This window comes from Oncorhynchus clarkii, chromosome 26 (genome assembly GCF_045791955.1).
Source record: "Oncorhynchus clarkii lewisi isolate Uvic-CL-2024 chromosome 26, UVic_Ocla_1.0, whole genome shotgun sequence".
Taxonomy (NCBI): Eukaryota; Metazoa; Chordata; class Actinopteri; order Salmoniformes; family Salmonidae; genus Oncorhynchus; species Oncorhynchus clarkii.
Genome location: NC_092172.1, coordinates 22,691,106 through 22,718,319, shown reverse-complemented (window position 1 = coordinate 22,718,319; position 27,214 = coordinate 22,691,106). Strand labels below are relative to the sequence as shown.

Below are 27,214 nucleotides of genomic sequence, written 5' to 3'. Positions count from 1 at the left end.
CATCACTAAGCTAAGGACCCTGGGACTCAACACCTCCCTCTGCAACTGGATCCTTGACTTCCTGACGGGCTGCCCCCAGGTGGTAAGGGTAGGCAACAACCTGTCTGCCACGCTGATCCTCAACACTGGGGCCCCTCAGGGGTGTGTGCTTAGTCCACTCCTGTACTCCCTGATCACCCAGACTGTGTGGCCAAACACGACTCCAACACCATCATTAAGTTTGCTATACATGTTCTATACATGTTCTTAATTATACAGTAATTGTAGTGCACACATATAAAATCCTGAAACATTTTATTTAAAAGGACATTATCAGAATGTTGTTAATAAGTTCAATAGCCTTTCATGCAAAACAATCAAGACACAACATATTTAGACAACACAGACTATGATTTTAAAACATATGAGTTGTGAAACATCATAGGAATAGAACAATAGAAAGTTATTGTTTTTGAAGTACATCCCAAAAAGTAAACATAGACATTTAAGGCATTGATCTGCTGGTCATGTACTGTGGCTTCCACCCTGTACGCAAAAAAGGACATGAGGAGTCAAGAGTCTCCCAAGGGATTTTGTCTGTATGGCTGAGAGTGGCGTTAGTCAAGCACTGGAATATTGACAAGCCTGAGATAGTGATGTAGTACGTGACTTTGAAGTTGAAGTTATACCAAGTAAAATCGTCCAGGGGTATATTTTCCACCATCAGCATGAGAGGCTATTAACATTTACAAAACAGATTAGTTCAAAACAGATGAACCTAGAAAAAGCCTACAAATAAAATCGGATCAATATATTACATAATTAACTGCATTATAAGACCTAATCCTACATTGAGCAAACTATACTTTACAAATGTAATCTGTACAACAATCTAAATAAGTGATTTGTTTACTGAACTTAATATGGCAACTACTGTACATACCCCAACATTTTTCATGTGTATACAGGCTGTGATAAAATAGTGTGAACTGATTGCTGTAAAGGGGACATTATGCAGGTTAAATGATGCATGTTTCCTTACATTGAATGTCTATGGGACACGAGATTGTGATGCATACTCTGAGTCTATATACTATATAGCTAACACCTCTGTTTGCACAACTCACTTTACAGTAACTTGAAATCTATTCAATAAGCGACAGTTCCTTTTGAAGTTGAATTTAATAACAATTGCTTTGAAACATGTAATCTAAAGTCAACTTTCCTTTTAATATGAGACCATCCAGACATGTTGGAATGATTGACATTAAACAGTAATAATGTAGAGGAGTTCTCTGTCTGAAAGACTCATTGGCTAAATAAAACCTGTCCCATCCATATAAGTGCTCTGTGCTAAATCAAAATTAAAAAGAGAAGGCCTCCCATTGTGACACTGAGTACAGATATAGAGTATGACTGAAAAGCAGATAGGAATGATCAACTTAACTTAAGTGAGTAATGACTAACAGGGCTGAGGAATCTGATTTTCCTGCTTACAATGAGTTTGATAAGTGTCAAAATAAAGAGCAGATAGACATGTGCAAGTAACACAGGCAAAAACACATTTGGGTCCCACACCAGAAGAAATCACACATACAAGTTGCATATCTCGCCATAAATCTAAACAAGGAAGCGGAATGCAACCCCAAAAACAGGGCTAATATTTTGTCTGGTTTGACTTAATATGCCACTCAAAACATTTCAAACTGAGTGTAGATTATATCCACTGGAAAGGGCTCTATCAGACCAAACATATATAAAGTAGACATGGGTGTATTACCGTCTTGGACCATTACACTATCTCTATCTATCATTACCCAGCTGAGAGAAACATATTTTAAAGAGCCACTACAGTCAAAATGCTTTTTTCCCCTGTGTTTTATATTGAAATTCTACAACAGCTGATGAAATTAACACTCTAAAAGTGTGAAAAAATGTGATCAGTGTTAATTCCTGATAATCGCTGGTTGAACATACAATCTACACAGGACCTCCTAATCATCAGGTTTGCATGGATGGGAGTTTCAGCTTTCCATGGTGACATCACCATGTGGTAAATTGGTTGATAGACCAAAAACAAAGAGAGTTCCAAACCTCCAAACCGATAACATCTAGTTTTGAGTTTTCCCCTCCCCACTCAGACTACTCCCAGACAGTCCTAGCAAAATTCTTGATTGAAAAAAAAGTTTTTTTTGATAAAAAGCGATTTTAGCCAATTTTTATAGAAATCTATTACGGTAAGGTACTTAATTGTTACCCAGAAATGATTTGATATTGATATACAGACGGTTGCATTGGGCCTTTAATTGACAGTTTTTACATTGACTCCCATGAAAATATTTCAAATACATGACATTAATGAAAGGAAAACACATCACATTTAATGTAGCCCAGTTACAGCCAAATTGAAGCAGATAACATGCCAACACTTGAAGGCAAATAAATTAGATTTTATATGTTACATTCTATCAAACACGCATATGACTTTAAAGGTAATTCATTAGATAGCTGCCGATAAAAGCCATGGGATATCTTTGGCAGTCTTTGCTGGATATGTTAGTAACATTGTGGATAAGGTGAGCATTATATTACATTTTTTTCAAGAAGCTGTATATTGTCTGGTACAATATCATGAATCCCAATAGCATTTAACAAGTTGGCACATACTTTTGTAGGATTCCATAATATCCCATCACAATCAACACTGGCACTGAATGACTGAATCAGTTGCAAGAAACATCATTGCACAGAAGATATGAAGCAAGCTGAACAATAGGAGCTTGCATTGCAACAGCATTGGACGCTGAGAAAAGGTGACGAGATGGGGTCATCGATCAAATTATTCCGTCCCTGCCTCCAATGAAAGTCCTAATATAGGCAAAAAGGTTGAAATCTGCTAGCTGCTCATTAGAAAATGAACAAATAACAAAACAAAGAGAAACAGTTGATAGGATTGCAACCACTGACAGAAGCCCTTTACTGTACGTATGTTTGCCTTCAGTGGAGGAGCCTTCACAGCAACACCCTCCCAGTTAGGTTAGCCAGGTGGATGTGAGTTACTGATTTGGGGCCTACAGGCACTCTGATAACACGTCATGCATGTCGGTGGCAGTGCAGACCCCAGGTTTGGGTTCAATGATAAAACTCTGACTCAGCTGGATCTTGAGCTTCTCAACCTCGTAGTTGTGCAGGTATTCCTGGATGAGGTAACGTTCCCGTTTGATCCGAGCCTTCACCTCGGATGGCACATCCGGTATCAGCCAGGCCACAAAGAACTTCACCACAAACACCACGTGCTGATGGGAAAGGAAGAGGGTTTTTACAGAGCAAACCTTTATCACACACTCACCTAATGAAGTACAGATGATAACATGTTGAAAGACAGTGATAGCAAAGATTGGGCTCTGTTGCATACTGTATATAATGGAGAGAGCACCTGCTGGTTTAGAGTGGAGAGATGTGCTGTGTTCCATACACATATTTTGGATGTCTTACCTCCATGATAATGATGAAGGCCAGTTTGGCTGCCAGGATGTGCCAGAACTGCATAGTGTGGGAGTACTGCCTCTGGTGGCCTGGAGGGTAGCGGTAGTCACGGTACCTGAGACAACATATAGGACTAATGTCGGGACACAACAACTACATACACTAGTGCTAAACCCCAAGCATTGACCTGTCGTCTGTAAACATCTGGATTAATACAATCACAGCTCCATAGTCAAGACTTCAAGTGAAGTCAAGACAAAGGGTATTTAAATGTGCAAGTGAGTTTCCTGGCATTGCAGTCGCTTCCCACCTGCAGGTGGTGATGAAGGAGCTGTTGAACCAGGCAGGAATCGCCCCCTCCTCGGGCGTACTGAGGAGAGGTATCTGGGAGATGTCATACACTGACAGGCTGTTGTTGATGTAGCCACTCATGGTGGCTTCAGAGCCAGGGTGGTATGCATACAGGTAGACCAGGCGGGGGATCATGTCTGAAGTAAAGGCCATGATGAATGCCTGGGAGATGAGAGAGCATGAGAGGGGATCCAAGACACATTGAACTATTGTATTTTGATTATACAGTATATATGAATTATAAAATGGGGCTGTTCAACAATAAAGACATAGATTTGAACACTTGATAACAACAACGTGGCTACAGCTTAATAACATTTAATCCTACTCACATTGGTGACAACGGACAAGATGGCCACCACATTGAGGATCTCCTGCCATGCTCCGATGTTGTGGGCCTTGGCCGCCACAGGCCGGCGGAACTGGGTGGTGAACTTCCAGGCGTCCACTCTGACCTCCAGGATGTTGTTACAGAGGGCCAGCAGGGGGGCCAGGGGGAAAGAGGCCACAAACAGAGTGATGAAGCCAAACTGGATTACTGCAGAGAGAGAGAGAGAGAGAGAGAGAGAGAGAGAGAGAGAGAGAGAGAGAAAGAGAGAGAGAGAGAATGTTGATGAACAGCCATACATAGTCTCCTGTCTATGTGGGAAGAGAGTGAAGTGGGTTAAGGGCCTTCTTACCCATCTCCAGGTACTCATAGAACAGGCCCAGCTGGCTGAAGTTCTGCAGGTCGTGGTCCTGCTCCCAGCGGCTGTACTGGTCTTTCCGGGCCTTCCTGCTGCACCACCAGTTCCTCAGCAGCCTGACAGGATATAATATAGATCAAGAGAATACTGAACTCTGAGGAGGGCACGTGTACAAATTACATACTGAATGTCAGACATTTTTAACAAGTTCAAGCTGGTTCACACCCAATGGTGGAGTAGATATGCAACTGAAAGGTCATCGAGGTACATTTCGCAGTCTATCAGAAGTAGCACAGAGGTCAGTGAAACTCACGGTAGTAGGGCCTCCTGGATGTTCCCACACACCTGCTTCCCTGTCATGACAATCACCAGCTGGGTGGTCAGCTCAATCAAACAGCCTCCTGGGTCACACTGGGACAAGTTGCAGTGGGTGTTTAACAGTTAGGTTTGAGATCTAAACATAAATACTGTAGTTTATTCTTCAAAAGGTGTGCGTTTCATATAGTAAAATGTGTTCATATACTGTAGATGGTGTGTGACAAAGCTCACCTCCTCGTTCCTCAGCCTGCTGTATTTGCCAAACATGTACGTGTAGTTGCCTGGGTAACCCACAAACTTCCCCTTGAAGAAGGCCACGTAGAAACATGAAGAATAGTAATTGACAAACTGGAAGAGGAACATCTTCATTGTCAACTTGTTTTCATACTCCAGATGTGTCTTGGGAATTTCTGTTGGAGCAAGTAGTTGGAGGTCAAAGGCATTCAAGGCACACCAGCTACCTAAACTATTGGAGGAAAAGTACTGCTGAGGTATGAGTGAATTTTTAAAGGAGAGATTTTTTTTTTTTAAATGAGCAGGAAATGGGTAGTTAATGTGACCTGGGGTAAACATCACTTTAACTTGATGTGCCATCTGTGTTCCATCTCCCTGCATTTCCTGCTCCTCCTGATCTAATCGCCATGATAGCGAGCTACTCCTCCTCACCCATATCAGTGATCCAGATGGCCACTCGCTCATAAAAGAAGTTAAGGATCATAATGATGACAAAGTTGATAAAGGAGGCGGTGACAGAGGTAGCGAGCTGCGGGGTGATGAGAGAGCCCACCAGATGGATCTTCTTAGTGGGGCTGTCCTTCATGATGCTGGCGAAGGCTGCATACACAGCCAGCCTGTAGACTATCACCCCAGTGATACAGGCCACAATCAGAAGCATCTGTGGAGAATACAAAATCCACATGCTACAGTGCACACATACAGCACACATACAGTATACTGCACACTGGCGAACAAATGCTTGCAGACACACAGAGTTGATGTAGTATGTTGGCTTACCCAGAACAGAACAGTAACACCGGAGAGGCAAAAGCGACCACACTTTTTGGGGAGGGGTAGGTATGGCTCCATTTCCTGCACAATAACAAATAACGGAAAGCCCAGTCAGTAGTTTACATTGAACACTTTAGAATTTTCACACAAGCAGTGTGTAAATAACCAGCTGGCATCCCGTACCTGGGTGATCCGGTTGAGTCTCTGGTCAGTGCACTTGGTCTCAAACTCCGGGCGGATCTGGAGCTGCTGCTGCTCCTCCTCAAAATCCACCAGGTCCCACTCATACTCCAACTGGGCCTGGCGCCGCTTCCAGAACTCCAGGAACAGAGTCACTGCAGAACCGACAGGGTCATTACACTCTAACAGTAACCGTCTGTCTCCCTCACAGGGGATGTACTGTAATTCTCCAACAGGTTAATACAGTAACAACAGAGTGGACAGACACTTACCCCAGATCCCCATAAACATGGCAAAGAACACTGTCCCCTCGTTATCAAACAGATGGGATTGCTGGAAGAGGGCACATGGGACAGGATGAGCTCCTAACCACCCAGAGGAAATTACATGCTGTGCTTTGGCCATAGCAAGATGACATACTGCACACTCAGCATGGGAGATTTCACTGGCTTTGATTGACAGGATGGTTTAAACAATATAACAATACGCTAATCATGCATAATTTCTTTAAGTGTGAGGAGCCATCAAGAATTAGATGTAATGGCTAATCGTCAAGAGATTATGATTAGCCATTTTAGGAAAGATGACGTTGTGACTGAATGACAGAATAAAATGTGTATGTTCCTTTACCCAGGATGAGAGGCACGTTGAGTTGAGCTTCCAGTAACTACACTTCTTATCACACAGCGGACACATCACAGTACTCCCTCCAATGCTGGGGTCACAGATCTCCTTACTGTGGGAGAGATAAATAGGAGGAATAGAAAGTGGGAAAGAACATTAATACATTTGATATGACGTGACTTTACATGTCCTGTATAGACTGACAAAGTTGTGTGATTTAGTGTACTGTTGGATGTGCAACAACAAAGATTTCATTTTTTTTACACAATTATTATTAATATACTGACTACACACCATTAGGTGTGTGTGTGTGTATGATAGCCCACTTATGCATGATTCAAAGGCTGTGTTTAAACAGGCAGTCCAATAATTCAATATCAGATCTTCTGCCAATAATTTGGCAAAATATTAGAATTGGGCTGCCTGTTTAAATGCAGCCAATCAAATGTATTCCTATTTTTCAAATAAGGCACCTTTCTGCCCCCTGGTGGTACTGACCTTGTTAAATTATCATCGTAGCTTAGCACACCATAGGTAAAACATATGACCCCCATGACCGCAGCAAAGAACAACATCTCTGTGTAGAAGCCCAGCCAGGCAAAGTAGATCCCAATCTTCTCCCCATAATACTTCCTGTTAACAACACAGACATAATTCAACTTATTTGGCATCAGGGAGTAGGGACACTTAGTATTTGCATGGTGCTATAGATCAGGGGTTCCCAAACTTTTTATCTCGGGGGCCCCCCTTCCATCATTGGGGGACATCCTTGTTCTCTCCTGCGCATGCACACACACCACGTCTATTTCTATGGGCACAGGGACTGTTCATGATATAAACTGTTCACACCTCTCTTGTAGGTGGAGAGAAGGTTGCAGATTTAAAGCAAATTTTCATGTAATTCTATACATTTGGTCATGTCTAATGTGTGTTCATGTGATATTTGAGTGACAACAATTATTACAACAATATCTATGGGCTAAAAAAACTAAATAAAAAACGTCAGCTGACATTTCTGACAAGTTATAAATAGCTCTCTAAGATATGCAATGACTGACATGATAAGAGGAACTGATGATGTACTACCCTATTTAGAAATTGTACCTTGTGCATTCTACTATTACAACTTTCAAGAATAAGTTTAAAGCCGGACTGAGTTCGCCACCCTCCCTCCCCCTGTTATAGACGTGTCTTTGTGTCTATGCATAGGGGAAATATAACCGACGTCCAAACCGATGTTGTCTTACCTGATGAGGTTGAGGGGCTGCTCCTTGTAGAAACAGAGGAACCTAGCCCAATTCTTATAGAGGTGGTAGCGTTCGCTCTCACACTGCTCATTTGTGTTCCTCTCCCAGTATCGACACTGACAGCATAGAGGACAGGAGAATAATCAGCTCTAGTTTAGAAATAAATCTGACATCCTCACATCTACTGTGAGTATGTTGATGTGATGTAGGTGGGGCGTCACATGATTCTTACATCATGAAGTGGGAAGGCTGAGGTGTAGGTCCCGTTGTTCAGCAACCGCTTGATACCTTTCTTGTCTGTCTCCTTGCGGTCCTCTTTATGGTACGGACAGCGAGACAGGATGTAGTACACCTGACAGGAAGGGACATCAGATCAGTGTGTGTGTGTGTGTGTGTGTGTCGCTGGATTCTGTGTTAAGATACTGTACTCACTATTCTGTTGCGTGTGGAGGGGGGGAAGAAGGTGTCTTGGTTTTTGATGAGGAAGAAGTCTATCTTGTCCTTATCAAATGGAGAGGTGAAGTAGTCAGGCTGTGGGCGCATCACCTTCTCTGGCAGGCGGAACGGTCGGGAGAGCCACTCCAGTGGAACATCCTGTCCGTGGGGGATGTCACTTTCCTTAAAGGGAACCTTGATCTTCAGCACATCAGCGTAGGTGGCCAACACCTCCCACGGGGCGTGGATCTTCAGGAAGTACGTTTTCAGATCATCTGAGTCCTAAGAGGAATGAGTTGAGAGAGGACAGAGAGAGGCAGTTTGACTGACCATCCCATTTAAGCAAAAAACAGAGGAATCATTGAAAATATTGAGTACATTTAATAATTATATAACATTTATAATATTTTCTACATTTTCCATTTGAATATAGTACACATTTTCACCTAAAAATGTGTAAAGAAAACATAGAAACACTGAGTGTACAAAATATTAGGAACACCTTCCTAATAGTGAGTTATTTTATTTTGTCCTCAGAACAGCCTCATTTCATCGGGGCATGGACTTTAAGTTGACTCCAATGTTCACACCTCTCTTGTAAGTGGAGAGAAGGTTGCAGGTTTAAAGCAAATGTTCATGCAATTCTATAAATTCTGTCAATGTATAGACCAATTTCAGTCTTTGTTTCCTTTTCTTGCAAGGACTCCAGTCAATAACAACGGAGGTGGTGGTGTAAACGTGGTGGTGTAAACAACTGCATTGTGTCAAGTTGGCTGGATGTCCTTTGGGTGGTGGAACATTCTTGATACACACAGGAAACTGTTGAGTGTGAAAACCCCAGAAGCGTTGCAGTTCTTGACATACACCAACCTGTGCACCCGGCACGTACTACCATACGCCATCCAAAGGCACTCAAATATTTTGTCTTGCCCATTCACCCTCTGAATGGCACACATACACAATCCATGTCTCAATTGTCTCAAGGCTTAAATATCCTTCTTTAATTATTAACCTGTCTCCTCCCCTTCACCTACATTGAATGAAGGGATCATATAAGGTAAGCTTTCACCTGGATTCACCTATGTCGTGGAAAGAGCAGGTGTTCCTAATGTTCACTCAGTATACGTTAAACACCCTTCTACCACTTAGGAAAGAAGACTGTTGAGTGGAATTCCCCTATAAGAAAGCTCTGCTGAGATATGCCCCACCTTGCAGTAATGTGATGTGCTGCTGCATGATGACCACTAGAGGACACCAGCGTGCCACGGCTGGGTAACTCACCGATTTGTCCTCAGTCTCAAGCTCCAGTCCAGCCTTCTTAAGGTTGGCCTCAAACTCCCTCCTCCTCTCCTGTACAAATACAGAGACAGACACACATGCACTTTAAGCAATAGCAAGGACCAGGGCAGAAAAGCCTTTTTCCTTGTATCTCCCCCTCTATCATCACTGCTATTACTTTATCCTTCCATCCATCCTTGTATTCTAACTTCCCCATTCATTCTCATAATCCATTTTGTTCTCGTAGAAGCTCTCAAAGTCCAAAAATGAGAAGCTAGAGGGCCGGGTAATAATGAAATGTGATCTGTCTATGGTCTGTCTGTGGCATGAAATCTTTGCTTCTCTGTCAAGAAAGAGGTGATGCAATTACCCCAACAACAAAGTTTCAACCACTGGGAACTTGTCAGCCACTTCCTTTTAGCCACCTTCTCCTCTTTACCGCCCTGATTCAGGCTGATTATGAGTCATGGTCACGTGGCCAGTTGACCCCAGACACTGTCTTTACTGTGACAAAACGTTTTGCAACGGAAAACTAAAATATCTGTGTTCTTACTGAAGCCAGTCAGGCTCAAAGCAAGCCTGACCACTCCAAGGTTAATGCTCTGTGCTGTCATGTCCATGTTGATAAACTGCCATGTGTCTCTCTGTAACCACACAATGCTCTCTGTCACGGTGTTAATGATTGTGCGTTATGCTGCCCACCTGCTTCTTCTCTCCATCCTTGTCATCTAGGTACGACAGTATGAAGTCAATCCTGCGAACCCCGTCCCTGAAGAACACAGTGTCTTTGTTCTGCTGTAGCCTGTCAGTCTGGAGGGCAGACAGAGAAGAGTGTCAGAACACTAACCCACAGAAACTATTTCTCTCCTCCTCCTATGAACAGAGAACATCTGCTTGCTGAATGTGACGATGTACGTTAGAAGTACATTAAAAGTACATGGTAGTAGTTTAGTATATGGTTTTGGACACGCCCAAAATTAAATAAACAGATTTATTTTGTAACGATTGTGGACTTTCTCTCTTTTGTGTGGTTTGTCTTATGTAACTTGAATAGGAGTTAGGAGGCAGTGGATCCTGGACATGTTCCAGGGAAGGCATGCCTATCATTATACTAAACGTAGCCCTCAACTATGGCAAGCAAAGAGGTACATACTGTACTAGGGCCTGAAATGAACTTTTTGTTTTTAATAATAGCGTTAAACCTAGTCTTGATATTCTCAAATCATCCCAGACCAGTATACAGCCACTTCTTGATTCAAGCCCCAAACCTGGCACAGACAATACTCTTCAATCACAATGATCCACATTCCAGTTTGCATCTACACTCCACACTCCAGTTTATTTATAAGCATATTAAGCATATGCAGGATTAAGTCTTAGTATAGAGATACTGCACCCTTGTTAAAAAGAAAACTGCTTGTGAAATTGTATATACAGTGGGTTAAAGGCTGTTTCTCAACTAGGTTTGTTTACTCCTGGGTTTATTCTACCTGAGGGGTACAGCGAAGTATTTACAGTGGGTTAAAGGCTGTTTCTCAACTAGGTTTGTTTACTCCTGGGTTTATTCTACCTGAGGGGTACAGCGAAGTATTTACAGTGCTATGCTCTGCAGTCAGGACGACAGAGGGGAAAAACCTTATCGACACAGCCTTGGACCTGGAGTGGAGGAAAATGGCTTTTCTTGATCCAATCGGCTAAGATTATGTTCACCAATTCCAGGTATTACATCATCTTTTGAACCTCATTTGTGAAAAAGGATTGTGTGGAGTCAGTTTCATCATGTGACTAGGAGGAAAAGCGCTTCAGTCCAATTAGCAATAAAACACAGGCGTGTCCCTAAATTCAGCAGTATCCTGGCTCTGGAGGACACACTGTGGTCGGGAATAGAAACAGAGCCCCTCCCCTTTTTGTTTATCAGCCCCCACACCCACAAACAGGGAGGAAGGAAACAGGGTGTGGATACAGCATACAATTCCCAAGATCATCAACAGAATTAGGTTGGCGAAAGCATATTAGAACAATTTGAAATGTATGGCCTTCCACCTTCATGTGTCAAAGCACGCTTGAATATGAGTGAGAGAGAAAGTGTTCAAGTTCCCTCGTTCTTGAACAACAGATTAATGCTGGATAGAGAACACAGACACAGACTCATAACAGACACAGTAATATTCTCTCTGTAGGCAGTATTTTAGTTTGTGCTTATTGCCTGGGGAGATCTGATAAAGAGAGGAGCTCTCTGAGAGACACTGAGGTCTTGTGACTGAACAATGAGAACTGTAGTAGAAAGAGGTCAGTTGTTTCCAACATAGGCAAGGTACACAAAGGCATGCAAAACAACCTCTTTTCAATACACACTCACTATTGATCAAGAATATTGATCACGGATGAGGATCAATCAAGCATGTGGAGGAAGACTAAACACAAGCACATAATCATACATTTCTTACAGCGATGTACACACATAAGTGCAAAAATGAATCTACTAATCCAGTATACCTTCAACATTGTGTTAACCTTTATCATGCAAATAATATGATGTGTTTTTTGTTTGTTGTAGCTTTCAATTAATTTGCCCGTTGCATTGCAGACCACTGCTGCATTACAGCACAGAGAGCTTGGGAAGTCATCTAGGGCAGGGATAGTTAATGTAGAGGGAAAGGAGAGTGTCCAGGCAGGTCAACATGGGGTCATGGGACTCAAATCAACGTTTATTTGTCACGTGCGCCAAATACAACAGGTGGAGGAGACCTTACAGTGAAATGTGTGAAACTCACCTCTGTGTGTCCAGGTAGCTGTGTTCCTCCGTCCTCTATAGAGTTATTATGACTTTGGCCATTACATTCCTCTGTGTAGAGAAAAGAAACACGAGCAGAGATGAGTTGAAAGGGGCAATCTTCAGTTGCTACAGTTGAAGTCAGAAGTTTACATGCACTTAGGTTGGAGTCATTAAAACTTGTTTTTCAACCACTCCACAAATTTCTTGTTAACAAACTATAGTTTTGGCAAGTCGGTTAGGACATCTACTATGTGCATGACACAAGTAATTTTTCCAACAATTGTTTACAGACAGATTATTTCACTTATAATTCACTGTATCACAATTCCAGTGGGTCAGAAGTTTACATACACTAAGTTGACTGTGCCTTTAAACAGATTGGAAAACTCCAGAAAATGATGTAATGGCTTTAGAAGCTTCTGATAGGTTAATTGACATAATTTGAGTCAATTGGAGGTGTACCAATGTATGTATTTCAAGACCTACCTTCAAACTCAGTGTCTCTTTGCTTGACATCATGGGAAAATCAAAAGAAATCAGCCAAGACCTCAGAAAAATAATTGTAGACCTCCACAAGTCTGGTTCATCCTTGGGAGCAATTTCCAAACGCCTGAAGGTACCACGTTCATCTGTACAAACAATAGTACGCAAGTATAAACACCATGGGACCACGCAGCCGTCATACCGCTCAGGAAAGAGACGCGTTCTGTCTCCTAGAGATGAATGTACTTTGGTGCGAAAAGTGCAAATCAATCTCAGAACAACAACAAAGGACCTTGTGAAGATGCTGGAGGAAACAGCTACAAAAGTATCTATGTCCACAGTAAAATGAGTCCTATATCGACATAACCTGAAAGGCCGCTCAGCAAGGAAAAAGCCACTGCTCCAAAACCGCCATAAAAAAGCCAGACTACAGTGTGCAACTGCACATGGGGACAGAGATCGTACTTTTTGGAGAAATGTCCAAAAATTTCAAAAAATTCACCCAACTTATTGTGGGAAGCCTATGGAAAGCTACCCGAAAGATTTGACCCAAGTTAAACAATTTAAAGGCAATGCTACCAAATACTAATTGAGTGTGTGTAAACTTCTGACCCACTGGGAATGTGATGAAAGAAATAAAAGCTGAAATAAATCATTCTCTCTACTATTATTCTGACATTTCACATTCTTAAAATAAAGTGGTGATCCTAAATTACCTAAGACAGGGAATTTTTACTAGGATTAAATGTCAGGAATTGTGAAAAACTGAGTTTAAATGTATTTGTCTGAGGTGTATGTAAACTTCCGAATTCAACTGGACATACATTTTGGACTTAGGATATATAGTATAATGATATACTGTATATGAGTCCATTGATTCTTGAAGGATATTACTTAAAAATGCCGCATGAGCTTAGTTTAACTGTCAAACCCCATCAGAACCCAAAACATAAATGAGTTTTAATCCAATGTTTGTAAATATTGTAAATGTAAACAAACACTGTATAGCCTCATAACATGGTTAAAACTATATTGTTGATATCTTGGAAGGTCAGTCCTTGCATCTATCCCACAGGGCAAAAACTGGTTGAATCAATGTTGTTTCCACATCATTTCAAGAAAAGAAAATCTATTGTGATGACATTGAATCATCATGGAAAACTGATTGGATTTGTAAAAAGACATCTACGTAAGGGAATTTCATCTCTATTTCACCTACCTTTGAACCTAAATCCAATGTCATGGTGAATTCACGTTAGTTGACAACTCAACCAAATGTAAATAAAAAATGTACTTTGAACTGTGGTCTGTGCCCAGAGGTCTAAGGATGGCCTCTAACAGAAAACGATTTACAATGTACAAATTACATAGTGATACAGTGCCTTGCGAAAGTATTCGGCCCCCTTGAACTTTGCAACCTTTTGCCACATTTCAGGCTTCAAACACAAAGATATAAAACTGTATTTTTTTGTGAAGAATCAACAACAAGTGGGACACAATCATGAAGTGGAACGACATTTATTGGATATTTCAAACTTTTTTAACAAATCAAAAACTAAAAAATTGTGCGTGCAAAATTATTCAGCCCCTTTTACTTTCAGTGCAGCAAACTCTCTCCAGAAGTTCAGTGAGGATCTCTGAATGATCCAATGTTGACCTAAATGACTAATGATGATAAATACAATCCACCTGTGTGTAATCAAGTCTCCGTATAAATGCACCTGCACTGTGATAGTCTCAGAGGTCCGTTAAAAGCGCAGAGAGCATCATGAAGAACAAGGAACACACCAGGCAGGTCCGAGATACTGTTGTGAAGAAGTTTAAAGACGGATTTGGATACAAAAAGATTTCCCAAGCTTTAAACATCCCAAGGAGCACTGTGCAAGCGATAATATTGAAATGGAAGGAGTATCAGACCACTGCAAATCTACCAAGACCTGGCCGTCCCTCTAAACTTTCAGCTCATACAAGGAGAAGACTGATCAGAGCTGCAGCCAAGAGGCCCATGATCACTCTGGATGAACTGCAGAGATCTACAGCTGAGGTGGGAGACTCTGTCCATAGGACAACAATCAGTCGTATATTGCACAAATCTGGCCTTTATGGAAGAGTGGCAAGAAGAAAGCCATTTCTTAAAGATATCCATAAAAAGTGTTGTTTAAAGTTTGCCACATGTTTGGTGTGTCTGGGAGACACACCAAACATGTGGAAGAAGGTGCTCTGGTCAGATGAAACCAAAATTGAACTTTTTGGCAACAATGCAAGACGTTATGTTTGGCGTAAAAGCAACACAGCTGAACACACCATAGCCACTGTCAAACATGGTGGTGGCAGCATCATGGTTTGGGCCTGCTTTTCTTCAGCAGGGACAGGGAAGATGGTTAAAATTGATGGGAAGATGGATGGAGCCAAATACAGGACCATTCTGGAAGAAAACCTGATGGAGTCTGCAAAAGACCTGAGACTGGGACGGAGATTTGTCTTCCAACAAGACAATGATCCAAAACATAAAGCAAAATCTGCAATGGAATGGTTCAAAAATAAACATATACAGGTGTTAGAATGGCCAAGTCAAAGTCCAGACCTGAATCCAATCGAGAATCTGTGGAAAGAACTGAAAACTGCTGTTCACAAATGCTCTCCATCCAACCTCACTGAGCTCAAGCTGTTTTGCAAGGAGGAATGGGAAAAAATGTCAGTCTCTCGATGTGCAAAACTGATAGAGACATACCCCAAGCGACTTACAGCTGTAATCGCAGCAAAAGGTGGCGCTACAAAGTATTAACTTAAGGGGCTGAATAATTTTGCACTGACAATTTTTCCGTTTTTGATTTGTTAAAAAAGTTTGAAATATCCAATAAATGTCGTTCCACTTCATGATTGTGTCCTACTTGTTGTTGATTCTTCACAAAAAAATACAGTTTTATATCTTTATGTTTGAAGCCTGAAATGTGGCAAAAGGTCGCAAAGTTCAAGGGGGCCGAATACTTTCGCAAGGCACTTTATGTGCATCTACTCATTTATTTAAGAGAGAGAAAGCAATGGGTTGTTTGTCTAAATATTTTACTTCACTAGTCCAGAAGCGTAATTATTCCAGCTTCATCACACCAATTAGCCTAATAGGTCTTAATGAGATAAATGTTCATATCTAGTGTATGTTGTCAAACTTGTTCACTGTGTATGATACCTTCACTACATACAGTCAACTGGCTAAATGAATCCTGGAAAAATAAAGCTATGTTATTTAACAACAATTACTTTGTAATGTCATCAGATACACTACATGAAATCCCATATACACTACATGAAATCCCATGACCCATTCCTCTGTTTCCATCCACATTCCTTCTCTACAGATTTGCCAATGATTTTGCAGATGATAAAGTCGGTCTCCCTCCTATTACACAATAGTTCTATATTGAGAGCAGGGATTGCTGATGTGAAGAAAACAGCATTAGTCTGTCAGTGGAACTGTGTTGTGGTCAGATGTCAGAACACCCCAACACAACACTGCGTTGACATGGACTGTCCTCAGGGCAACAGCATGGTGAAATAGACATGAAGACACTCACTCTCCCAAGAGCTCTCAGACATAAAACCAGGGGAAAGAACTAAACACATATACCTATAAAGACCCACTATCATAAAATCACACTTTCCATCTGGAGACACACAAACAGAAACACACAGCATTCCAGTAGCAGAGCAGAGCACTCCCCCAGCCTGGCAGACCCTGCTAGAGGGAATGTGCTCATGTTGCAGCGCTGCCTGCCTCCTGGTTATTTCTGAATGCTGGGAAACAAGCACTTCCCGTGGGGGAGGTTAGGCCTCTACGTGCACGGAGGGATTTGGGGAGGGGGCAGCAGCCCAGTCAGAGGCCCTGTAGTTCCCTCAGACATAACACAATCTAGCTTACCACAGGAAGGACTTGTTCTGCCCTGAGCCTTTCTTCCATTGGATGAGGGGGATATTTTTTAAGAACCAGAATTTTACTGAGTGCCTTGCAAGCCAATGAGAGGCTTGAGGGAGCAGCTCTGTACAGCTGAGAGGTAAATTATAGAGACAACTCATGAGGAAGGAATGATGTTGAGACTGCCAGCCAGCCATATGAGTCTGAGCACGAGTCTCCCTAACCCCTATGAAGGTCACAGAAGTTGTGCCAAGCTGTGATGATTGGTCTGCTAACAGTCCCGAGCTGAGCAAACACGGAGAGAGAGGGAGTGTGTTACCAAAGACAGACAAGGCCACTTTTATTAGACATTTACAGATAGCAGCACATCCACACACATGCAGAAACACACAGTATAGTATACGTATAGTATATATACGTTCACATACACCTCAGCACCCAAGCCACACACATTTTTCAATGTTTTCAAAAATGAATACTATGGGGAACACATATCCTCAAATAAAACTACCACAGTATGGTTTAACACATAAATACACACACAGAGGTATGTGGACACCCCTTCAAATGAGTGGATTCGGCTATTTCAGCTACACCCGTTGTATGAAGTGTATACAAATCGAGCACACAGCCATACAATCTCCAAAGACAAATTTTGGTAGTAGAACGGCCTTAATGAAGAGCTCAGTGACGTTCAACGTGGCACCATAATAGGAGACCACCTTTTACAATTTCTGCTCTGCTAGAGCTGCCCTTGTCAACTGTAAGTTCTGTGAAGTGGAAACATCTAGGCGCAACAACGGCTCAGCCGCAAAGTGGTAGGCCACACAAGCTCACAGAACGGGACCATTGAGTGCTGAAGCACGTCTGTCCTCGGTTGCAACACTCTGAGTTCCAAACTGCCTCTGGAAGCAACGTCAGCACAATAACTGTTTGTCAGAAGCTTCATAAAATGGGTTTCCATGGCAGAGCAGTTGCACACAAGCCTAAAATCACCATGCGCAATGCCAAGCGTCGGCTGGAGTGATGTAAAGTCTGCCGCCATTGGACTCTGGAGCAGTGGAAACACGAATCATGCTTCACCATCTGGCAGTCCGACGGACGAATCTGGGTTTAAGGGATGCCAGAAGACCTGCCTCAATGCATAGTGCCAACTGTAAAGTTTGGTGGAGGAGGCATAATGGTCTGTGGCTGTGTTTCATGGTTCAGGCTAGTCCCCTTAGTTCCAGTGAAGGGAAATCTTAACGCTACAGCATACAATGACATTCTAGACGATTCTGTGCTTCCAACTTTGTGGCAGTAGTTTGGGAAAGGCCCTTTCCTGTTTCAGCATGACAATGCCCCCGTACACAAAGCAAGGTCCATACAGAAGATTGTTGAGATCGGTGTGGAAGAACTTGACTGGCCTGCACAGAGCCTTGACCTCAACCCCATCGAACACCTTTGGGATGAATTGGAACGCCGACTGCGAGCCAGGCCTAATCGCCCAACATCAGTCCCCGACCTCACTAATGCTCTTGTGGCTGAATGGAAGAAATCCCCGCAGCAATGTTCCAACATCTAGTAGAAAGCCTTTCCAGAAGAGTGGAGGCTGTTATAGCACCAAAGGGGGGACGCACTCCGTATTAATCACCATGATTTTGGAGTGAGATGTTTGATGAGCAGGTGTCCACATACTTTTGGTCATGTAGTGTACCACCTCTTGGAACTAGACCCACATTCAGATAGTAGGAGATCCACTAGTGAAGATGACACGACTGTAGTCTCCAGCACACGCTAAATTAAACTGACATTGTTAACCCCATTGATGAAGTCCTAGAGAACATCTCCTCCTACTGTAGCTGACCTACCAGTACCTTCAGTGGGTAGTCTGGAGTGATGAATAACTCACATTCATTTAAGCAATAAAGTCTGAGGGGGTGTGGTATATGGCCAATATACCACGGCTAAGGGCTGTTGATATGCACAAGGCAATGCAGAGTGCCTGGATACAGCCCCTAGCTGTGGTATATTGGCCATATACCACAAACCCCCCGAGGTGTCTTATTGCTATTATATAAACTGGTTACCAACATAGTTAGCCTTAGCTCTTTATAAAGGGAGAGATCTGGCAGGTTTCTGTTCATGTTTCCCTTTCTGAAATATTAAATAATCCACAGAGAGATGCATACACATAGATTAAATTATCCCAACAAAATCACACAAAAAAACATATTTTAAATGTCAAATATGGTGTAGATAAATTCAATTAATGTAGCGTGTTGGATTTGAAATGTAATTTCCTGCACTCACTCACACAGGACCAAAGGACTCACACTGGCTCTGCAGCCACTGGCATGAAGGGAGGGAGGCTGAGCAGAGTACAAGCACAGTACGAGCCTCAGAGTAACCAACAGCAGTACATAAAGACACAGCCACTCACTATGAGGTGAGGTTTGGAGAGGAGATGATGAAAGGATGGATGGACAGACAGGCGTCACATTAAGCCTTTCATCTGCCAGTACCTGTTAATAGGATCATCCTGAATGCTGTCAGCACAGCAGGGCCATCTTCTTCAGAGGAGAGACACGGGACAAAGGGGTTAGTCTGCTTAACAATATGCTGCTGGACATTGATAGATGGATTTATGATATCACAAATACACAAATTCTGAATTATAACATCTAGAGTAGCAGAAAAACTCTCTGTTTTTGCACCCACCACTGACACAGACATACTAGCCTCAAAGAAACAGGCCAGCTGTTAAATATGTTTGATATATTCTCTGTTTGGCTCAATCACAGCAAGTGGCAGTGTGAGGACAGGAATACATTATTCAAGTTTATTTGTGCCATTAAGAAGCTGTCACTTTGATGCTGGTGAGGATCTAACAGCACCTGCGTCACCTGCTCCTACCGGTGGCACCTGTCTACTTTCCAGTGATAAAGATAAACCTTTAGACAGCCTGGTAAATTATGTATTTCATCAGACCAAGCCAATCTGGTTAGTGATTTAAATGGTAATACGAGGCCTGAGCTTTAGGCTACTTTCCTCTAATGAACCTTCTCCTCTTCTGTTTCAGCTACTGGGCATCCCCTGTTATTCATGTTTCAAGTTTTATTAGTCGTTTGTACAGGATACACATGGCATGCAACGTCCAACAAAATGTTTACTTGCAGGTTCCTTCTCGACAATGCAACAACAATAAGAAATAAGAAAAGATAAGATTATGAACATAAAGTAAATGGCTCAGTTGTCACACCCTGACCTTAGAGAGCCTATTTATTTCTCTATTTGGTGATTTGGGTGGGCATTCTAGTTTTCTATTTCTTTGTTGGCCGGGTATGGTTCCCAATCAGAGGCAGCTGTCTATCGTTGTCTCTGATTTGGGAATCATACTTAGGCAGCCTGTTTTCCACCCTAGTTTGTGGGATCTTGTTTTTGCACAGTTACTAGGTAGCCTGCAGAACGTTGCGTTTGTGTATTCTTTTGTTGGTGTTCATCTTAATAAAGAAAGATGTACGCTTACCACGCTGCGCCTTGGTCTCCTTCTAACGACGGACGTAACAGAAGATCCCACCACTAAGTGACCAAGCAGCTTGCCCAGGAGTGGAGGACATCCTGGACCTGGGAGGAGGTAATGGCAGGGGACAAGACCCTGTCATGGAAGCAGGCGGAGGCAGCGAGAGAGGAACGGCGATGAGACCAGGAATATAGGACTCGACGCAAGCACGAGAGGCAGCCCCCCAATTTTTGGGGGGCGGGAGCACACGGAGTGGTCGGCGGATCCGAGGGTGAACCAGAGCCAGTCACGGAGTCGAGTGAGGAGCTCGACACAAGATTCCGGAGAGAGGCAGCACGGTTCCAGTGATGTGCTGGGCTGTCTTCACCACCCTCTGAAGGGGCTTGCGGTCTGGCCTGAGAAAATCCCGACCGTACCAGGCCATAATGCAAATAGTCAGGACGCTCTCGATGGTGCAACTGTAATATTTGGAGAGGACCCGGGGTGGCATGTCAAATTGCTTCAGCCATCTTAGGAAGTAGAGACGCTGTTGCACCCTCTTGACAAGAGTGGTGGTGTTGTTGGTCCATGACAAGTCCTCTGTGATGTGGATGCTGAGGAATGTAAAACTAGTGACTCTCTCTACTGCAGTCCCGTTGATGTGGATCGGGGAATGTTCCCTCCTCTGCTTCCTGAAGTCAAGAATCAACTCCTTTGTTTTGCTGATGTTGACAGAGAGGTTGCTGTCCTGTCACCACTATGCCAGTTCACTGACTTCCTCCCTATAGGCAGACTCATCATTGAAGGTTATCAGGCCTACAACCGTGGTGTTGTCAGCAACTTGATGTTGGAGTTGGTGTCATGCAAAGCCACACAGCCGTTGGTGAACAGGAAGTACATCAGAGGGCCGAGGACACCCCTGGGGGCCCCCATGTTAAGAGTCAGTGCGGATTAGGTGTTGTTGCCTATCCCCACAACCTGTGGTCTTCCCATCAGGAAGTCCAGGATCCAGTTGCAGAGGGTGGTGTCCATACCCAGGGCTCTGAGCATCATTATCATATTACAGTTGGCTCTACCAGAGAAAGCTTATTGATGAAGGAGAAATTGTTCTCTGATGAACTAAATAAGTGCTTCAGTCTCATCTCATGTTAGGCCAGGGATTCTCACAGTTTATAATAGATAGAAGGACAGTTTATAACAGATAAAATGGCAGTTTATAATAGGCATTGTGATGCTGCACAGTGATGCTGTACCCTGTTGCTAGCTATTTAATTAGATGGATCTCTAGACTAGAGGTTAAAGCATTCCAATATGTCTGTATATACTGTAAGTCAATAAGTACTAAATGGAAATCAGTGGCCCATTATGTGTCATTCATCCCCCACATAACTAGAGCTGATTAGTTTATCAGGGAAACACTGTCGGCCACATACATTCACAACATTCTCATTCACTCCTGACTAACATGGTAAGATAACCGGCTATATGTCTTATGGCCCTACATACAGCAGATGGATCATCTAGAAGGCCAGCATGTGAGGCTTGTGCAACATACATCCTATTGTTGAAAGATGTTAGTGTTTTAGGAAACACAATGAATACACAACAATGTCACTATGTTGCTACCATGGCCTGATGTGACCTATTATGTCTAAACTATTATCATCCTTGTAGCTCCAACTAAAAATAGCACCATGACATATCAGACTGGCTTCTTTTGACTGACTCAATAATACATGACTCCTGGCTCCAATAGCCTAACTATTGACATCATCCCCAAGTTCCTTTTTTCAGGGGAAATACAACATACAGGATACCTCACTGAAATTACATTGGTTTCCTTACCCTGTAGGAAGAGAGACCAATCCATGCTTTGCCTTTGTTTACCTTGCTGAAGTCACCAAATGCTAACTTCAGGATTTTAAGTACATTTAATTTAGCATGTTTTAAATGAAGCAGCATAGGGTCTATGTTAAGGGGGAGGACATACTCCCAGTGCTAAAGGTAAAAACCCAATGGGTGCAGACGTCATTTCAACATCTAGTTTTGATTTACATTTGGTTGAGTTGTCAATTAACATGAATTCAACAGTGAAATCAACAAAACACCATGTCATTGGATTTAGGTTGTAAATTCAATGAAAATATTAAATTCCCTTTTGTTGATGACTTTTAAAAAATCCAATCAGTTCTCCACGTTGATTCAGCGTCACCACATTACATTTTTTTGTTGAAATGATGTGAAATCAATGTTGATTCAACCAGTTTTTGCCCAGTTGGAAAGCTGTTTTGTATCCCTATTCTCACATCGTCTGTTGATGACTTTCTGCACATGGAACAAACAAAATCTCCTTTCTTATCTCCAGGATACAATAGGCCTTGTCCCAGACTGGAACTGTGCCTTGACAAAACCCTGAAAGTTAGATCAGTAGAGTGGACCAATACCCCGGTGCCCCTCCCAGCGAGGGATCGTGGGCAGAGCAGATAGCAGAATTCATACTTTATCTTCTCTAAAACAGACATGAAATGTCATCGTTCTAATACTATACTGTTTGAATGAGGCATTCTTGCATAAGGAGGAAGGGTAGAAATGTTAGAATATTACAGATTTTGTCCTTCCCCTAATTCTCCTCATCTCCCCCCTGTTTGGCCTTGTTGCTTACTGCATAATCGCCACTGAGGATATGGCAGAGTACATGAAAACAAACTGTTGTTCTTTGTTCTTCGTAGCTTGTTGCCTGTTAGCCTAATCAGATGTGATGCCCAGGTTAACCCACAGATAGAACATGAAATGCTTTGGCACAGAGCTTCCTAAACCCACAAAGCAACACAATCACAAAGCCCACTGTGATCAAGTGCATCGATCAATGTTATTCAAGATTTATATATTAATCTGCTCATGGCCATTGAAATGTAATTGTGGAAGACCAAAGAAGGGATAATAACCAAATGGAGGTGAAAGGAGAAAAGTCCAGACATGTAATGTTTTTTATCATCCAGTGCACTAACAGAAATGAGAAGTGGGTTAACCCTCACGCCAATATTCAGATTTTCAGATTCTGCCCACAGTCTGTCTAACTCAGCTATCAAAGAGAAAATATAATTACTCAGCTAGTTTCCATGGCAACACTGGGGCTCCCCTAGTCTGTGAGCCAAGATGAATTCACTGGCGTGCCCTCCACACAACTATCTAATACGTTTCTTTTAGATCATCAATGATTAAGGGTGAGTGCTGTAATGCAAAGATGATTATTTAGGCCTAGTTTGTGCCGGACTGCCCCTGATCAAGACCAATTAGGAATGCAGAAACGGAAACACACTATGAAAGGCTTCGGTCTCATCACTTGAAGCATTGAGTTTGAATGAATAGAGGTTTTACTGTGATAGTGAGAGATGTTGTTTGTAGAATAGCAGGCCTAGTATTTGATAATACTACAGTGCCTTATCAGAACCTTTCAGTACAACTATTTTGACAATTTAAATGATTTAGAGCCATGAGAGCCATAACAAGGCAGCCAGTGTGAGCATGTGGGTAATATAACTATCAAAATAAATGATTCTGTAATAGAACTGTACTATAGATGCAGATGAACCTGAAGTCTATTCACGTTCAGTCCCTACATAAAACTGTCAACATGGTGATCCACAACACAGACGCACATATAAATATATATTTTTGTTATTGTGCAGGAAGGGTTTACCTGATAACACCCAACACAAATTCGTTGGTGTGAAAGGGCAGTCTATCAACACAGAACTCCACACTATCTAGACCCACTGTGGGGAGTCAGCCGTACTGTGGATCTTTACTAACAAGGAGCCTTACCACCAAAGGGCAAGTGACAGATTGTCCTTAAATTAACCTGCTCAGTCAACTTACTTCACATTAAGAGCATAAATGCCTATTGCTCAGAGATAGTGGAACCACATCGCTTGGCCTTGTTTCCGTACTACCAAAATAAGTAAAATGGACAGCAGAGTTTGTTTGAGGAATCTTCTATTTACGGTTTCCATTTACGTTTTAGAAGACCCGCTTATCCAGAGTGACTTACAGGAGCAATTCGAGTTAAGTGCCTTGCTCAAGGGCCCATCAACAGATTTTTCACCTAATCAACTCGGGGATTCAAACCAGCAACCTTTCAGTTACTGGCCCAACGCTCTTAAACACTAGGCTACCTGCCGCCCTATAGGGGTGAGATGCTAAGAGGGATGTAAACAGTGTGAGAGAGGTTGGGAGGATGCTGGACTGTTTCCATCCATCAATGAACTTGCTCCAACTCACTTAATTTCCCAGCAGAGGAGAGACGGATGTAACAATATCTCAAAACCATATTTACTATGGCATTATTGAAACTGCTTTACTGTCAACATTATGAATGCTCAAGTACTTTTCTTTCTGTGAAGCCATACATAATAAATTGTAGCCTACAAAGTCATTTTAACAAAAGGAACATTTGTAATTGTTCAATATATTTATTACCCACAGCAGCTCTACATTTTCTGAGCTATCTCTCAACCAGCAACATTTCATAGAGGGACCCTTGCTACCATGACAGCTTAACACATTATGCAGTGGATGGCTGTATTTGGAGACCAAGTTGGGTCTGTGGGCAACTCTGTATAGGCACACTGCCACATTCTCACAAATTGTGAGAAAATGTGACATTTTTGTTATAACAAATGTGATCTTGTAATATATTCTGACATGTATGTCTATTTGTCACTAAGCACAATTGGAAAAAGAGTAGTACTGTTACAGTCGAACTCCTCCCTACAGGTCTCTTCAGTGAGTGACTGCTCAGTCAGTCCATAGCATCATGGTATATTCCCTGTCTAGATAGTCTCTCTACCTTGAGTGCCAATCAGCAGATCATTATGTTTAAGTGTTCATGCACTTAATGTTAACAACTGTCTGGTCTCTAGCGTGTAATTATGTGAGTATTACCTTGGGACAGTGTGGCACCACACAAAGCAAAGGTTATAGATATGGATTAGAGGTCTACTGACACCCTTTGACACATCCTGAAACTAGGGAATAACTGAAAACAATTAGCAATCCAATTTGTGTTGGATTTTACAAATCCATGATTAGACAGTTAAGGACAATCCCATGCCATGTATTGGGAATGTCTGTTAGCACACCATTGCAGATGTCTACCTATAACTTGTTTCCTTTTCGCCATGAAATCTTACAGAAAACATGAACATAGGACACAGCTTATTCACACAGGAGCACATTAAGGGGAGACGTAGGGGAGCAATACTGAGAGCAATACTGAGAGCAATACTGAGAGCAATACTGAGAGCAATACTGAGAGCAATACTGAAGTTATGGGGCAGTTAATGGTGTTTAAAAGGGAGGGCATGGCCACAACAATGGCCAGTTTCAAGCGACATTCCTTGTGCAGTGTGGAGTGACAAATACTGTCAATTTTCAATAAAGGGATATAGATAAGCAGAGTGCCGCTTGCATCAGCTTTACTAGGCCTATACATTAGCACAACAGACCAACCTTCCATCGAATAAGACATCCATCTGCAATTTAAAAAAAAAATCACAAACCTGCTTGGAAATTACATCATTATGAATAATATTGAACTTATTTGGGGTCAATACTGATCACTTTGAATGCTGATGTATAAATCAACAAAGAAATTGCCAAATACATGCCATTTTACAGACTTCTGCAATGGGCTTTAAGTAACTGTCCAGTAAAAATCTCTTTAAAAAGGTCATATTCTGATAACTCATACCCAAATAATGTTGCTGACTCGTATTTGTGGCCAAAGCATAAATTGGAGAAAAAACACTATAAAAACACCCCACCTCAAACCTGTATCTCAAACAGACGTTTCAAAAATGCTTGTTATTTCCTTACAGAGGATGATGTCATCCTAGATGGCCAATCAGCAGTCTACTAGTGTAAATATGTTTTGGGACCGGTATATGCCCACACCATTCTGTTGTTGGGCTATGCCCACACCATTCCAACACAGAAAACATAAGACACTTAATTGCCATTTTTTGGAAGGACAACTATTTCACTCATATTGCAATTAATTATTGGTCATATTTCATATAAAGATAGAGACACTGGACAGTTACTTTAATTTGTCAGTTTCTCAAACTTCAAATTTGTCTCCCAGTAGACCTGTCAGAATGTGAATGACGTCACCGCATGTATTTTCAGTCATTTCAGAACTATACATTTAGTTGTACAATTGTACAAACACATGGAACTGTTCCCGAAACATAATCTGTTATAAATAACATGTAAATTCCCTGAAATGTGCTCATCTTTAGGCTAAACATTGTATGTGCCTCTCATCTAGGTAGCACACTTACATAGTGACATATGGCACAGACACAAGTAAACCATTAGCCAAACATTATTCCAAAACCAAATAATAGACAGTGGTAGTTCCAGTCACAAAACTGATAGAACCAACCTTTAGTTGGTTGTGTTTCCTTGAACATTTTCTGAAAGCGCAATAGTAAACTTGTTAATAGCCAATGAAAACAAAGATTATGGTATAGCCTACGTTTACCTTGTATATTACCAAAATCGGCTAATCTCTGAATGTGCTCTTTACCTCCAATCTGCGAATCCATTGCGCTCTTCATCTCGATCAAAGTTTCCTCCCTTGCCATTCCCGTTATTCTTCTCATCTCCACCGACTACAAGGAAGGAGCTGCTTTTTCAGGAAAGTGAGGACGGAGAGAGAGGATGCCACCCCACGACTCGATCCTCGCCACACTGTATTTGAGTTTGAGGCTTGGGTTTCACACCAAAATCAACGTTTCGGGGCATTTATTGGCTGAAAGAATGCCCCGAAATTGTCTTGACATATCCTTTCATATTATGATTGCACTCATACTGCTTCTCTAGCCACTATACATATTTAAGGGGAGTGGCAAAACCAAGCACATTCTGTCGGCAAATCATTGTGCATAAAGAAGTAGCCTATTCACA

The 27,214-nt window shown here is 42.0% G+C and overlaps 1 protein-coding gene across 3 annotated transcripts; it reads right to left on the bottom strand.

The window, feature by feature from the left end:
* Nucleotides 1-2,263: 2,263 nt before the first annotated feature.
* LOC139385219 (anoctamin-5-like) lies at nt 2,264-27,150 on the bottom strand. Of its 3 annotated transcripts, XM_071130332.1 has the most exons (21): nt 26,835-26,923; nt 26,691-26,721; nt 12,367-12,437; nt 10,295-10,402; nt 9,596-9,664; nt 8,312-8,596; nt 8,112-8,231; nt 7,880-7,995; nt 7,131-7,265; nt 6,639-6,744; nt 6,281-6,341; nt 6,012-6,163; nt 5,835-5,909; nt 5,487-5,715; nt 5,052-5,230; nt 4,816-4,913; nt 4,497-4,618; nt 4,149-4,354; nt 3,776-3,978; nt 3,475-3,580; nt 2,264-3,275 (listed from the first exon to the last, which is right to left on the bottom strand). In XM_071130332.1, exons 2-21 carry the CDS (start codon nt 26,716-26,718, stop codon nt 3,051-3,053), a joined length of 2,694 nt encoding a protein of 897 aa, XP_070986433.1. In that variant the 5' UTR covers nt 26,719-26,721; nt 26,835-26,923; the 3' UTR covers nt 2,264-3,050. The 3 variants fall into 3 exon arrangements, with proteins under 3 accessions (XP_070986433.1, XP_070986432.1, XP_070986434.1); XM_071130331.1 differs by lacking the exon at nt 26,691-26,721 and having other exon boundaries at nt 26,835-27,150; XM_071130333.1 differs by lacking the exons at nt 26,691-26,721; nt 26,835-26,923 and adding an exon at nt 12,855-12,997.
* Nucleotides 27,151-27,214: the final 64 nt, after the last annotated feature.